General features: G+C 47.9%; 1 protein-coding gene across 4 annotated transcripts in view; it reads right to left on the bottom strand.

Moving 5' to 3' along the window:
* Window positions 1-15,858, bottom strand: part of TRIO (trio Rho guanine nucleotide exchange factor) — a 394,215-nt gene that overhangs the window by 3,797 nt on the left and 374,560 nt on the right. For 3 of the 4 annotated variants that reach the window (XM_090049848.1, XM_090049849.1, XM_090049850.1), the window contains 5 exons: window positions 15,635-15,797; window positions 6,722-6,843; window positions 3,157-3,235; window positions 2,159-2,359; window positions 758-896 (listed from right to left, as the gene is read on the bottom strand). In XM_090049848.1, coding sequence (XP_089905974.1) covers window positions 758-896; window positions 2,159-2,359; window positions 3,157-3,235; window positions 6,722-6,843; window positions 15,635-15,797 — 704 coding nt within the window. Of the gene's footprint in view, window positions 1-757; window positions 897-1,479; window positions 1,592-2,158; window positions 2,360-3,156; window positions 3,236-6,721; window positions 6,844-15,634; window positions 15,798-15,858 lie in introns of those variants that run through there. The other variant, XR_016442705.1, reaches the window with a different exon arrangement.

The following is a 15,858-nucleotide window of genomic DNA, read 5'->3' as shown; positions in this document are numbered from 1 at the left end:
GCCCTCATTTAGGAAGTGCATCCTACTTGGGCCCAGAGGGCTTTAATTTGGAACTCCACACAATACAGGAATCCAGTCAGTTTCCTGCCCCTCCCACACTGATCAGATGAAATTCGGGGCAGATGGTGGTGGGTGGGAAGAGGGCTGTTTTTCTTTTGCCCTTTGCCCACCTTGAGAACCAAGTCCAAGGATCCTTATGGTCAAACAGGCTATATCTGCTCAGAGGAGGGTCTCAGCACCAGATTTCTACTTTCCCAAGTTGGGGAGGTAAGGGAAGAAAGGCCAAGAACAGGTTTTGGAAGAACAAGTGCCGCAGATGAGATTTTGGCAGCTCCTGAATGCTGTTTTTGCAACAGAACCTCATCTTTTAAATATGAATCCCCTCAGCAAATTCCTCTTTGGGATAAAGGGAGGGTAGGACAGGGGGACTGGGACTACACCACATGCCATACCAGGTGAAAAAAAACCTACCAAAAAACTCCAACTATTATTTACAAAGGAGAGAGACGATGAATAACCAGAAAGCTAAGGAAGAAGCAGCAAAAGAAGTTCAAACTTTCAGCTGAGGGAATAGAAGTCATCAGAAGCACAATGTTCACACCCTTCTTATAGCCTTAGATGGAGCACTTCATAGCTCCAGGATGCCACTTCTTGGCGCTTTTACAAAGACCATGACATGTACTGAAGTGCAAGCTGGCATTTCAATTATGACAATCTGTTGTGATAATACTCCAAGGGTGTCACATTCATGCCTCACCTTTAGGTCCAGGTGTGCTATTCTGCAGTTGTGAAGATACTGTATAGCTTCCAGAATCTCTCCCAGATAAAGCCTGATCTTTCCTTCAGTGAGGTTTCCCCATTGCACAACATAGTCGAGAAGGCGACCCTGGTCAGCCCTAATGAAGGACAAGAATTATATTTAAATGAAACAGCAAAATATTAGCATTTAAAAATATATCTGTTAACTTTAACATTCCAAAAATGCCTTTCAAAGTAAAGGCATCAACTTTGACTGCTCATGCAGTCTTCTTTTTTCTGAAGCCAAGTGATAAGTGTTTTATGTCACTTAGGGCTCATTGGTCTCCATTAATCAGACAGTAACTGATCTGAAGTCTATTTTGGAAGGGGGCCAGTAAAGAAGAAAAAGATTTCATTTGAATCAGTTAAAAGCATCTAAACAAGCATTGATACCAACTGGTGTATTTAAATTGAAGTCTATTAATTTGGGAATTAAAAGATGACTTGGTGTTCTGGGAGCCTGACAGCACTGCTCCAAGATTCCATATTATTGGAAGATCCACAATTCCCTTTGTCCGTTTAAGTGAAAGAGCTGTGATGTATTACGAACTATTTTAATCCACTGACTTTCTAGCAAACAGATCTGTAAGAGTAAGCAGCTGACTGAAGACTAAAAAACAGATCTGGATATCTCCACTTTTAGGGCCCAATCTGAGACAAAGTTATGCATCCAAAACCAACCTGAAAATCTTGTTCAACATGTTTAAGTCAGAGATGGAGAAAAAACCTCTGGTTTGGCCCTCAGTTTTGAATAATGTCAATACAGCTACAAATAAGACCTCAAAAGCTTTTGCTGCATTTAAATGAAACAAAGAAACACTCAGTAAGTACAGGGCTTAACAGGAGAACATTAAATTTTTGAGCTTGCTAGGATGTTAGAGAGGAATTTCACCCTCCCAGAATAGCTCAGAAGTGTAAAGCCCGGCACACGAGAGAGAATTAATATATGGGAAATGATGAAGCTGGCAGGCAAGGCTTACTGAACTCTTCTGATTGGGACTCATTTACATAAAACTTAAATCAGTGAAAGAGATTCTTATAAACAGGTAGAGCATTTTCTTGGCTTTTCATTACAGATAGCTATAACTCCTGGGAAAATCTTAAGACATACTTGATGCCTGTACATGAGTGTGGAGGCTATAATTACAGCGCTTCAGAGCAGACTCAATTAGCATGGTAATTACTATATTCCAGCAGCCTCCCATGTCTTGTGCATCAGTGTCCCTGCACTTCAAAATGGCAGCAGGGGTGCTTTGAACTAAAGCTTGTCAAACGAGTCAGCCGCATGAAGTCTGTGTATGTGTGCGTATGTACACATGTATGTATATATAAAATAGTAAATTATTAAGATTCCACACACATCTCTAATACTAAGACATAGCTGGTGGAAGTCTCAAAGGTATCAAGGAGGCCAATGAGTTGGGGATGCTGGAGATTCTGTATGATTCCGAGTTCATGGGTAACCTGGTCTCGTTTCATCAACTTCTTGTTTACAAACTTAGCAGCCACTACTTGCTTGGTTCCCTTCTGATCACACTTCTTCACAACTGAAAACCTGCCCCTGAAAGACACATTACAAGGAAAAGAATTACCGAAAAGCAGCATCACAGGATTGAAAACTGTGTACTAATTGTACTAGTGCAAAGGTTATGAGTAAGGTGTTCAGTAAGATTGCACACATAGGATAGTTTGTTGATATTTCAACATTTTTAGTACAGGATTGTTCGACAAGAGGTGGGTTTGTTAACTTGCTCTGGATAAAAATGCTTTCACATTTTCTGTGAAGTAAGTTAATATATAGAAATGCTTTGTATGGTGCTACACTTAAGCAAAACAGATGGGTGTTAACCCCTTAAATACACCTGGGCTCGGGCCTGATTTTCAAAGTTATTCATGGTTGTTTGGTTGCTCAAGCCAGAACATTTAACTATGTAGGTAGTAAGTACATGGTACAATCGTCACCCTCAAGACACACTTATGGCTTATGTAAAATATTTCGGAGAAATGGTGTAAATTTTCATAAGAAATCCATTAGCAATACATATATACTTCAATTTAGCTGTCAAGTACAGCGTCAGCCTCAAGACTCATTTCATACTGAGGAAGTATCATCTAATTCTGGTAAGATTTTAGCAGTAGGTTATGTCTTTCTCAGCAGCAAAAAAATTGTGCTGTTTTCAACTTAAATGCCTGATCATTGCTAAACATCTTCGTAGTTTTCAAGAAGATATCATAAAGAAATAATCTGAATCAGAATATCTTATTTTGACACATTTTTTTCCAGCTTTCAGAGACTAACATACACACAGGCTGAATTTTCCACCCTTCACAATTAATATGACATGGTTAAAATCATACCTCCCAAGCTCAGCTACTTCACTGTAAAGGGAATCAAAGTTGTCTTTCCAGATTACCATGATCCCATCACTTCCAGGACCTTTGGAGAAAGACGAGTACAATTTAATTGTAGAAAGACAGAAAAATGTATCCACTATTTAGGCAACCTACACTTGAAAGGAATATTTAAAAGGTTACTAAGACAACAAGTGAAGGGGCTGTTTCAGTGGGTTGTAGATAAGGCACTGGAACTAATATTCTACTTTGGAGATTTTGGGGAGATGAAATCTGTTGCAGCATGACTATTTTCATCTGTGCTTACCATCTAAGTATCCTAAAAAGGTGATTGATTGATTTTGATTTCACCACTAAACTTAATATCAATAGCAGAAGAGAAGTCCGTTATTACCAGGGATTCTGGTTTTCTCTGTTTCAAAATCATGAATTCTCTGATTAAAAAACCTAAAATCTAAGATTAAAATGAAACATCATTATATATATGGGTATCAGTTGAACACAATGTTTTACTGATATATTTACAATTTACTGATATATTTACAATTTTAAAGCAGTTTGGAAGCCTACCAGTGCCTCAATCACTATAATAAAACAAATTCTAAGTACCTATACATTTTGGTATTTGATTTAGGGTTTTGATTTTTTTTTTACCATGCAAAATTGCAGCTCCCCTTGCCCGCTTTATGCACCAGGGACCAGGTCCAGGCCCCTCACTCCCTACCCACAGCCCCTCAGCTCTGCTGGTGCCCCTCACTCCCCACCCACAGCTTCCATGCCCCCTCACCCCGCCCTGCCAGAGGAGGCCCCCAGCTGCCAGAGCTACAAGACCAGGAACCTGGGTCCATTGCCCCCTGCCCCTCTCACAGCAGCTCCTGGGCCCTAGCTGCTGCCTGTGGAGTGGAGTTGGAAACCTGGCTCTCCCTCTCTCATGGGAAATATGACACAAACTCATGGTGGGGGAGGGGAGTGCGGCCTACCCACTGTGGGCTCAGGCTCCCTGCCCTGCTGCCCTCCCACAGGGCTTCCGCAGCCCAGCGGGTGGGATCTGATATGGCAGGGCAGAACGGAGCCATGTGCAGAAGTTTGGTGTTGCTGCTTGGAACTCGGCACTGCCATGGCAAGGCACCCCTTGCCTGCCTGGGAGCAGCAAAGGGCACAATTCCATGCTGCTTCCAGGCAAATAGGGGGCATTTGAACAGGGCGGCATGGGGTTTGTAGTGGTGGCAACAAGTTTGCCTGCCCCATCCCACTCTGCTGTGCCAGGTCCCACCCACTGGGCTGCAGAGGCCCTGGCATTCATCCAATCAAACTGCAGCAGTCTCCTGTCATCAAGTCACTCGTGAAATGACCTCTAAAGATAAGGCTAGAGGGCATTTATAGACATGATAACCAGAGATCTAGGTTTTCCATTTCCCACAGAAAAGCAGAAAAAAATGTGGATTTTCCCTTTTAGCTGAGAATTTCCTGTGGGTGGCTGCTGGGCCCTGGGGTCCAAGCCCCACGCACCACCTGAGTTGGGCAGAAGCTCCAGCCCAGCCCAACTCACTCCCTCGCTATGGCAGCTTCAACTCCTCGCCCCGCTGCTAGACTTACCTGTGGAAGCTACTCTCCAGGCTGCCTAGTGGCCATGTGCACATGTGAGCATGCACATGCACATGACGTCCCCTGCCTGACTGCCCTTCTCCCGCTCCCCTCAGTCCCTTGCAGGCTGGAACACTGCCAGCCTTCAGAGAACTCTTTGCAAAAGTGGAAAATCCTGTGTTTCTTCATTAAGATGAAAAATCTAGCCTTTTCTCAGTTAAAAAGGGAAAATCTGGGTTTTTTCCCTGTTTTTCTGTGGGAAAACCCAGATCTCTCATAATCATGTCTATAAATGCACTTTAGCCTTATTCTTTCACAAGTGACCTGAAAACAAGAGATAAGAGGAGCCTGCTGCAGGTTGATTGGATGAACTCCAGTGCTGATGGATAAAATCCTACAAAAGTCAGATTAATTGGGATGGGCTTCAAAGATCATAGGCTGCAACCTTGCAGAAAGGGAAAAGCTTTGTGCTGCAGACCTAGAAGTTAGAATCTTATCCTTGCTTGCTAGTGAATCTTAGTTAAGAAGCACTAGAGCCACTGTTTACAAGATAAGCACTTCCCTATAAAATGCTGAGATCAAAAAAGGGAAGCAAGCTGTCCATGTGAGAACAGGGCTACTGAACTCAAGACTTAAGGTTCCAGTCTGTTTTTTTATGGATAACTCCTCTCCCATTTTTTGGGAAAGGCCAAAAAGACCAAAAAGGAACCAAGAAGGCAGGAGGAATCTTGGCATATCTGTGGAAGAAGCCAGAGGGAAGGACTTCATGGGACTTCCCTACAGTTGCCTCCGTCAAAACACAGACACGTAACTTGGATGTGTTATTAGATTGAGGAGTACCAGCTGCAGCTAAGAGGCCTTCCAGCCCTGCTTCATATGCACCTCATAAGAACAGCAAGCCTCTCTCAGATATACATGCTATTACCTCAGAATTAGATTGCTGTAATGCACTTAGCATACTTTGCATCAGAAATTGGTGCCAAGTCTTGGTTCATTATTAAAAAATGATATGGGATGAAAGAGATATGGGCAAAAAACTGGCAAAAAGTAGCTTTTAGCAATCTAAATCAATAAAACATTGCTTCCTGACATTTAAAAAAAAATATACAACTTTTTGAATGTAGTGTTTTTGATGCGACGCATGTGCGGCTGTTAAACTGCCAATTTCTGTTGTTTTATCACTGCTCTTGTAAAGCTTTGAAAACAACTGCGGAAGACTCATAACTAGAGAAAAGTGAATGTCACACACAAGTAAATTACCAAAACTTGTGGGCATCACAAAAACACCAAGTATGTAAACCAAAAATATGTTTCTCCTCTAGTTCTAATAGTTCATGTAATTACAATAGGTAAAGTCAAGTCAGTAAAGCAGTGGTTCTTATATTGATAGTCTTCTCCTACATACATTCTTAGAAGTCCACATTATTTTAGATTCCAAAGAAAGTTACAACCTAAGAATTAAGTGGATCAGTAAAATGAGCCCAGTTTATGGATCTAGAAGACAGACAAATCTAAAGCATCCCACTAAGCATCACAACTTCCTACTTGAAAAGCACCAAGAAAGAATTCCTAGGTGAAGTATGACTAATGTTTGCTCTCCAAGTTTTAGAACTAAAATATTCTTATTTTTCTGCAGATTAGACTAACAACCCAGATTTAAAAGAACATTCTATTGTTCTGATATTGGAACATGGATTTTGGTAGCCAAAATGATGACAATGTAAGACACAGAGATGGATGCAGCACCATCAACTTATTGGGCCAAAATGAGTCTGCACTAGTAAACTCAAGTCTGACCACAGAGGGTTACCCTTGTGGGAGCCTTGAGACTTTTGAAATCTGTGTAGTCTTGCAAAAAATTGTGGCTAAGTAATAAACCTAAAGGCCAGAGTTTTCTCTTTAAGAACAACAAGAAAACATAATAAAAAAATAAACAGACACAGTCTATCTGATGAAACCAAAAGGTACTGTTAAAAGATGAACCCACCTAAAACTCGCAAACTGGCTGAAGATGAAACTGAACCCATATCGTTTGCAGCTATGCAGGTATAGATACCATCGTCTTCTGTGGTCACACCGATGATTTTCAGTGATGCCTCTCCTAAATCACTGCAAAACAAGTCAGAATCAGTTAGTGAATACCACGTGCTATTTATAGGTCTCTGTCTACAGCATATATTTCAGTGCCAAACTCCTGTAGTTTCTTGTTTGAAAGCTGGAGGGAGGGGCTGGGGGGGGGGAGCCTCACACGCACACACACCCCTTCAAAAACGCCACCAGTCCTCAAATTTGATTTGTACCTGGCTATCATGGTTAATGGCCTAAAGAAGCAACATGCACCACTAGCCCTTTCCACTTAAAAATGAAACTTGTGGTCCTACCTCTCTGTCCCTAAATTCTTGCTTCTCTGTAAAAATGTTTACCTGCTTAAATAACATTTAAATTTCCTGTAACTAAAAAGCTACTCAATACACTCCTCAATATTATTTCCTCTCTTTGTTCAGGATGTTTACTTTGTACAACACTTCATGTATCACCAGTCAGCCAGTTCCCCTAGTTTGTACATCTAAACAGCAGCAGGGCAGAACAAAGCAGAACATGAAGTATGAATCAATCATGCAAGGTACCAGGGGGATTCAGAGCAGATGTAGCATGTGCCCATCACTGCTTAGTATGGGATGATCAGGAGCCTTCCATGGTGACCAGAGATGTAGTATTTTCTAAGGGGTTTTGAAAGGGACAAAACTGGATGCTGCCATTCTTTAAATGATTTCATAGATTTCATAGACATTAGGGCTGGAAGGGACCTCGGAAGATCGAGTCCAGCCCTCCGCCCAAAGTGCAGGAAGTCAGCTGGGGTCATAGGATCCCAGCAAGATAAGCATCCAATTTGCTCTTGAAGGTGTTCAATGTAGGTGCATGAACCATCTTCGATGGCAGACTGTTCCAGACCTTGGGGGCTTGGACAGTAAAGAAATTCTTCCTTATGTCCAGCCTAAAATGGTCTCACAGTAGTTTATGACCGTTCAACCTTGTCATCCCTTGGGGCGCTCTGGTGAACAAACCTTCTCCCAGATCCTGGTGGTCACCCTGATAAACTTATAGGTGGCCATCAGATCACCCCTGAGCCTGCGCTTTTCCAGGCTAAAGAGACCCATGGCTCTCAGCCTGTTGTCGTAAGGTCTGTTTTCCTGACCTCTGATCATGCGCGTGGCTCTTCTCTGGACTCTCTCAAGCTTCTCCACATCCTTTTTGAATTGTGGAGCCCAAAATTGGACACAGTACTCCAGCTGTGGCCTCACCAAGGCCGAGTACAAGGGGAGAATGACATCCCGGGATTTGCTTGAGAAGCATCTATGGATGCAAGCCAGCACTCTGGTCGCTTTAGTAGCCACAGCATCGTATTGCAGGCTTAGATTCATATTGTGGTTAATGATGACCCTCCAAGTCTCTTTCTTCTGTAGTGCTAGCCAGCATAGCACTGCCGAGCCTATAAGGATGCTGCAGGTTTTTCTTCCCAAGTTGGAGAACCTTGCATTTTTCGGTGTTAAACACCATCAGGTTCTCGTCCGTCCATTTGCTGAGCCAGTCCAGGTCAGCCTGGATCACTCACCTGTCTTCTGGCATGGATGCTTTGCCCCAAAGTTTGGTGTCATCGGTGAACTTGGCCAGTCCACTCCTGACTCCAATGTCCACATCATTAATGAAGATGTTGAACAGTATGGGTCCAAGGACAGAATCTTGGGGGACCCCACTGGTCACAGGACACCATGATGAGTGACTGCCATCGATTACAACCCTCTGGGTCTGACCACAAAGCCAATTTCCCAGCCAGCGGATCATGATGGACCCAAGGCCACAATTGGCCAGTTTGGCCAAGAGGTGATCATGGGATACCAGATCGAAGGCTTTTTTGAAGTCAAGATATATGACATCAATCTCTTCTCCCTCATCCAGGTATTAGGTCACCTGGTCATAGAAGAAAATGAGATCAGTCAAGCAAGACCTACCCACAACAAACCCATGCTGGCTACCCCTTAGGATGTTGGCGTCGGCCAGTCCATTAAAGATGGCCTCTTTAATAAACTTTTCTAAGATCTTCCCCAGGATAGAAGTCAGGCTGATGGGCCTATAGTAGGATCCACTTTCCTTCCTTTCTTGAAGATCGGCACCACATTGTTCTTCCAGTCTTTGGGCACTACACCAGAGCACCAGGAGTTTTCAAAGATCCGTGCCAGGGCCTGGGCTATGATGCTCACCAGCTCCTTGAGTACCCTGGCATGTAGATTGTCAGGGCCGGATGACTTGAAGGTATCCTCTCAAGGTGTTCCTTCATGATGTCAGCATTAATGGAGGGCAGGGGATCTCTTTCACCCAGAACTCCCTGTCCTGCAGCATGCGTGGGCATCCCATGGGACTGATGAAAGACTGATGCAAAGTACCTATTTAATAGGTTGGCTTTTTCCTGGGTGTCAGTTGTCAGTTGCCCCATCAGGTTCAGCAGGGGTCCAATGTTGCCCTTGCTTTTCCTCTGGCTCCCCGCATAGCTGAAAAAGGACTTTTTATTGTCCTTGATGCTCGAAGCTAGTTGGAGTTCAGTTGCAGCCTTGGCTTTCCTGGTTTGGTCCCTGCAGGACTGGACCAGTGCAGAATAATTCTCCTTGGAGAAGAGTCCCGTCCTCCATCCTTTGTAGGCTTTTCTGTGCCCTCTTGCTGCCTTTCCTCCGAGATGGAATAGACTTAGCTTGTGCACTGAGGATTGCTCCCTTGAGCAACCACCCTTCCTGAACTCCCCTCTCCCTGGGGTCATGGTCCTTTAGGGCCTCACTGACAAGCCTCCTGAGCTTGTCAAAGTTGGCTTTTCTGAAGTCAAGGACTTCTGTGTTGCTGACTGACTTGCCAGCTTTACATGAAGGTGATCAGATTGTGGTCGTTGTCATGCAGCTTCCCATCAATCACTAGGTCGCTGATTAGGTCATCCCTGATAGCCAATACCAGGTCGAGCAGTGCTTTGCCTCTTGTTGGCCCATAGGCTTCTTGAGTCAGGTAGAGGTAATCCACGCACGAGAGGAAGCTTTGTGATGGCTCGGATTTTGCTGAGTGATCCTCCCACGAGATGTCCAGGTAATTGAAGTCACCCATGACAACCATGGTCCTGGATCATGCAGCCTCAGCCAGTTCCCAGGTGAACTCCTGGTCAAGCTCAGGACTTTGGCTGGGAGGTCTGTAGTAGACTCCCACCATTGTGTCCCCTGTGCCATGTTCCTCATGAAATTTAACCCAGAGGGTCTCCAGTTGTCCACCCTGGTCGCCAATATCAGCTTGCAGGGACATGTAGTTTTCCTTAACATAGAGAGCTACACTCCGGCCCCTTTTATCTACATGATCCCTCCTGTATAGGGTATAGCCATCTATACCCGAGGTCCAGTCATGTGTGGAGTCCCACCAGGTCTCCGTCATCCCAATGACATCATAATTTGCATTGAGCAGGAGGACAAGCTACTCCTACTTATTTCCCAAGCTCCCGGCATTTGTGTACAGGCAGGAAAGTGCTCCCTTGGGGGTTCTTGCCTTGCCCACAGATTGTACCAGGGCTGGGGCAAGGGTGGGCTCCCTTAAGTGCCTTGGCCTGCTGGCTTTGCAAGGGTTGCTCAGTGGGGCAGCAGTGGCAGTAGTCCCCCGTCCCCTGGCGGGCTTAGTTTAAAGCCCAGTGGAGCAGGTCAGCCAGTCTGGCTGAGAAGAGCCTCCTCCCCAGGGGAGAGAGGTGGAGGCCATCCCTTCCCAGCAGCTCACTGCCTCTCTTGCCAAAGAGCGGGCTGTGGTCAGGGAAGCCAAAGCCTTCCCGATGACACCAGCGCCGCAGTCTTTGGTGGACCATGTGGATCCTCCTCTCCCTCCTCAGCCCATAGCCCGAGACTGGGAGGATTGATGAGAACACCACTTGTGCCCCCAGACCCTCTAGCCCCACTCCCAAATCCCTGTAGCGTCTCATGACCTGGCTGGGAGCGATCCGAGCCATGTCACTGGTGCCCACATGAATAAGGAGCATATGATATATCCTCCTATTCTGTATAGGATATATGCACCCGGACATAGTGGGGAACACTGAAATGTGGTGGGACCCAACGCATGACTGGGCAGTGAATATAAAGGGCTATAAGTTGTACAGGAGGGACAGGATAGGAAGGAAAGGTGGGGGCGTGGCACTCTATATTAAGAAAGAATATCCATCCTTGTCAATTAACGAAGAATCAGAGGAGGGGCACTCTGAAGTGCTTTGGGTTAGAATACAAGGCAGTTGAAGGGAAAGAGACTTAACAGTGGGGGACTACTACAGACCTCCCAACCAAGGGGAAGAGCTCGACCAGGAATTCTTAAGTCAGCTCACAGAGGTAGCGAAGACAAAGGATGTGGTAGTCATGGGGGTCCTGAACTTCCCAGACATCTGCTGGGAAGAGCAGTCAGCCAGATCTGACTGCTCACATAGGTTCCTAGCCAGAATGCAGGACCTCCATTTAACCCAGGAGGTGCACAGCCCCACCAGGGGAGATGCCTTGTTGGACCTGGTGCTGGCCACAGGAGACGACCTGTTGAGGGGGCTGCGGGTGCTCGACCACCTGGGCGACAGTGATCATTGCCTGCTGGAATTCACCATCCAGCACAGGGTGGCAAAGGCCTGCAGCAAGGCAGCAGCCCTAGATTTCAGGAGGGCAGACTTCAATGAGCTAAGGAGAATAGTCAGGGAAGCACTGAGGTCCCAGAGGGGAGGGGAGCCAGGTGTCCAAGCAGAGTGGTCGCTCCTTAAGGAGACGATCTTCCAAGCCCAAAGGGAGGTAATCCCAACATGGATCAAAGGGAGCAGGAGGGCACACAAGCCCCCATAGCTCACCAAAAACATCCAGGAATGTCTCCTAGCAAAAAGGGAGGCGTATACCCAATGGAAAGGATGGGCCATCACCAGGGATGGCTATACTGCAGTTGCTCGGGGATGTAGGGGGGCAGTCAGGAAGGCCAAGGCAGAGATGGAACTGGGACTAGCTTCCCAGATTAAGGACAATAAGAAGTCCTTTTTTAAATATATAGGGGGTAAAAAGAAGGTTACGGGTAACGTGGGGCCCCTGCAGGACAAGTTAGGAAATTTGGTTGCCATACCAGACAACAAAAACCAACATATTTAAGGATTTCTTTGCCTCCAATTTCCTAAGCAGGGACCGGAACAGTCACCCCTGCGCTGTGTCCCCCTCAGGCCCCAGGGGAGGCACACCTAGGCCAAGGGTTAGTGAGGAACTAGTTAGGGAACTTCTGGAGGGACTGGATGTATTCAAGTCAGCTGGTCCGGACCATCTCCACCCCAGAGTACTGAGGGAATTGGCTGAGGTTATTGCAGGACCCCTGGCATGGCTTTACAAGCACTCATGGTGCTCTGGTGTTGTCCCAGAGGACTGGAAGAGGGCCACTCTGGGTCGGCTGGGAAGGCCTGGGCGGCAGGTGGCTCACCGCTTTGCGGCGGCAAGTGTTACAGCCCCCAGGCAGCAACTCTTGCCGTATCCCGGGGTCGAAGGAGATGACCGCCGCCGCGCCTTCCCCTGGCGGCCCCCCCCTCCTCCTGGAGGGGGGTGCCTGCCAGGGGGACGGGCCCCCTCGCTCCCGGCGTGACTGTCAACCGGGGCGGACTGTCCTCAGTGCGCCCCGACCGTGTTGCGCCGCCAGGCGGGGACGACCATGCCAGGCGCCCGGGGTCTGCGGCGATGTCGGCCACCCACCCGACCCCTCTTGAAACACGGACCAAGGAGTCTAACATGTGCATATCATGCATGTCTAAGTACACACAGCCGGTACAGTGAAACTGCGAGGGCCAATGTGGTCCCCATCTTCAAAAAGGGGAAGAAGGAGGACCTGGGAAACTATAGGCCAGTTAGTCTTACCTCAATCCTGGGCAAGCTTTTTGAGAAAATTATTCTGGTACATTATCCATGAGGGGCCAGCAGGGGAGATCAGGCTTAGGGGCAACCAACACGGGTTCATTAGCTGCAGGCCCACACAATCAATTGGGTTGCCAACTGACTGGAGGGTCGCACCCAGAGAGTGGTAGTGATAGGTCATTTTTGACCTGGAGGGATGTGGGCAGTGGGGTTCCGGAGGGCTCAGTCCTCGGTCCTTCATCAGCAACTTGGATGAGGGGGTAAAAAGCACCCTGTTCAAATTTGCTGATGACACTCCATTCTTGTCAGTACAGAGGCAGAAAAGGATCTTGGAGTCATTGTTGACTCCAAGATGATGATGGGCCGGCAGTGTGGGGAGGCAGTCAGGAAGGCCAACCGCACCCTGTCATGCATCCACAGATGCATCTCAAGCAGGTCCAAAGAGGTGACACTCCTGCAGCTGGTGATACTCCTACTGTGTCCAGTTCTAGGTGCCGCACTTCAAGAGGGATGTGGACAACATGGAGAGGGTCCAGAGGAGGGCCACTCGCATGATCAGGGGGCAGCAGGGCAGGCCCTATGAGGAGAGGCTACGGGACCTGAACCTGTTCAGCCTCCACAAGAGAAGGCTGAGCAGGGATCTAATGGCCTGTTACAAACTAGTCAGGGGGGACCAGCAAGCACTGGGGAAGTCCCTGTTCCCCAGAGCACTGCCAGGAGTGACCAAGAATAACAGTCATAAGCTGACAGAGGGTAGATTTAGGCTAGATATCAGCAGGCGCTACTTCACGGTCAGGGTGGCTAGGATCTGGAACCAACTTCAAAGAGAAGTGGTGCTGGCTCCTACCCTGGGGGTCTTTAAGAGGAGGCTAGATGTATACCTTGCTGGGGTCGTTTGACCCCAGTACTCTTTCCTGCCATGGCAGGGGGTCAGACTAGATGATCTACTCAGGTCCCTTCCAACCCTAGAAACTATGATAGTGGTCTGTGGGCTGGAGGAGCTTTGGGATCTTCTCCTCTATGTCCCAGATGCGGGCCCCCGGGAAGCAGGAGACTTCCCAGGCTAAGGGGTCGGGGTGGCAGATTGCCCCCTCAGTCCCCCTCAGGATGGAGTCTCCCACAACAAACACCTTATGTTTTGTCTTGGGGAGAGCAGGGACGGTAGCTGCAGTTCAGCCTGTGTTGCCTGTGGGAGCTGGCAACTCAGCAGGCTCTGCTGGAGCAGCAAGAGGTGCGTACCTGCTGCTAAGTTCCAGCAGGGCAAGAACCTTGGTGTGGCAGGCCTTACGGCCCTTGACCACCTTGGTCCATGCTCCTGACTGGACAGAGTGGGAGGTCCTGGAGTCCTCCTTTGTCCTGGAGGGAAATGGTGGTCTACCCTCTGGCTCCTGGGGGAGAAGGGACTGGCAGTAGGAGTCAATCGCCTGCTCACAGTCCCTGATGACGCACAGTTTCTGGCCTGTGGCCTGAAGCTCCTCCAGCTGGCGTGCCAGAGACCCCAAAAGGGAGCAGTCCCCACATGGGGAGGTGGCCATGCTCCCAGGCCCCAGAGCCTGAAAATGGTACAGGTAGCCGCTGGAGCCCAGAGCCAGGGGCTCCATCTGTGTGGAGCCTGGAACCATGGGCTCCGTCGGGGTGGCTGTCTCTGAGGTGCTCGGGGGGGGCGGGGGCTGCAGAGCCTGAGGGGACCCTTGGGGTGTGGTACATGCCCATCTGTGTCATGCCTTTGGTAGGCTGGCTACGGCTGGGACTGTCTACCCTGGGGGGTTTGCAGGCAGGGCCTCGGGCCCTCCCGCGCGCTCTCCTGCTTGTGCAGCCTGGTCACGTGGCTCCCTGGGGGGCTGGGTGAAGTAGGGGCATGGGCGGGGGCTTGACCAGGCCCAGCTCCAGGCAGCCGCCTCCTCCCACTCAGAGAGGGGTTAATTCCTTCCCACCACGAGCCCCGCTCACCTTTGGCTGTGCTGGGGGTTGGTGGGGGACTCCACGGCTGCTTGCGGGTGTATGGGGGGCTTCGGGTTTTCACCTGCGCATCTCTCACCGCTCTGGAGCCTAACTGGGGCTTTTTTTGCTGATGGCGGGCCCTTTTAAACTGCGCACATATGCACAGTGGGCCTGCTGTCGGGGAAAGCTGCTCTCAGGAAAGGGGGGGGCCCTGCCCTACTGGAGGGGGACTGGTGAGTACCCCCTCCTACCTTTCTCTCTCCCTGGGGGGCTGGGCCAAGTAGGGGCCTGGGCCGGGGCTTGACCCAGCCTGGCTCCACACAGCCACCTCCTCCCACAAACCATTTGTTTTTTAAAAAAGTAATGGTCGGATAAACAGCCACAGCTACTTCAGCAGTGGCAACTCTGGTGTTTCACAAAGGTACGGAATCAGAAAAGTTTTATAGTGAAACCCCATATTTGTACGTAGCAATACCTCACTGCATTTTTCTGCGCCACTTATTTTAAAACTCCTTCAGATTTATTCTTCAGCTCATTCACAAATCTTTAAAGAAGTGTTAAGGTTCCTTATCGCCCCTACCTTCCAACGCACTTTGTGCGATTTCCAGGATAGCAACAAACTGGGAACAATCAGAGGACAACTGGGCAGTTTATTATGTATAGTCAGAGCACAGACAGGAATTTGCTAACAAGTTCGCTGACTTTCTGCAGGAGGGAAGGAACTGAATGGAGAATGGAAGATCACTGGCAATCCCTTGCAGTCAAGGGTGATTGTCTTCCATGATTGCCTTATCTGTGGGTCCCAGATGGCTGACAAGGCCACTATGGGATCAACCAGTTCTACTGCAACTTGGGCATGTTTCTTGTGGACAGGTGGCTCTGGATTCTTGGTTTGGTCTGCAGCATGTGGACTGAAAGGAAGACAGCACTGAAGACAATTATCCCACACATTTTAGAGACACACACACAATTCTACTCATTTGCCAGAACTCTTTCTTTTTGAATGCAAAGACACAATTGAACCCATATTAACCTACCTGTAAGAGATACTGTAATGACCATCATTGTTTAGTGTGTTACGATCAGGACCCTTCCAAGTGACTGAAGCTTTAGGGCGACCACAGACTTTACACCTAAGCATGATGGTTTCTCCTGTCTCACAAGTTACCTCACTCAATGGTATTATAAACTCTGGGGGAACTGGAAGAAGAAGAAAAAAAATCTGTGGATTAAAGTTCAATGACATGCTTATGTATCCCTT

This window comes from Crocodylus siamensis, chromosome 5 (assembly GCF_052110815.1).
Source record: "Crocodylus siamensis isolate JL-2025a chromosome 5, ASM5211081v1, whole genome shotgun sequence".
NCBI classification, from domain to species: Eukaryota; Metazoa; Chordata; order Crocodylia; family Crocodylidae; genus Crocodylus; species Crocodylus siamensis.
Note: the sequence above shows the minus strand (reverse complement) of the source record. Positions and strands in the feature narration are given on the sequence as shown.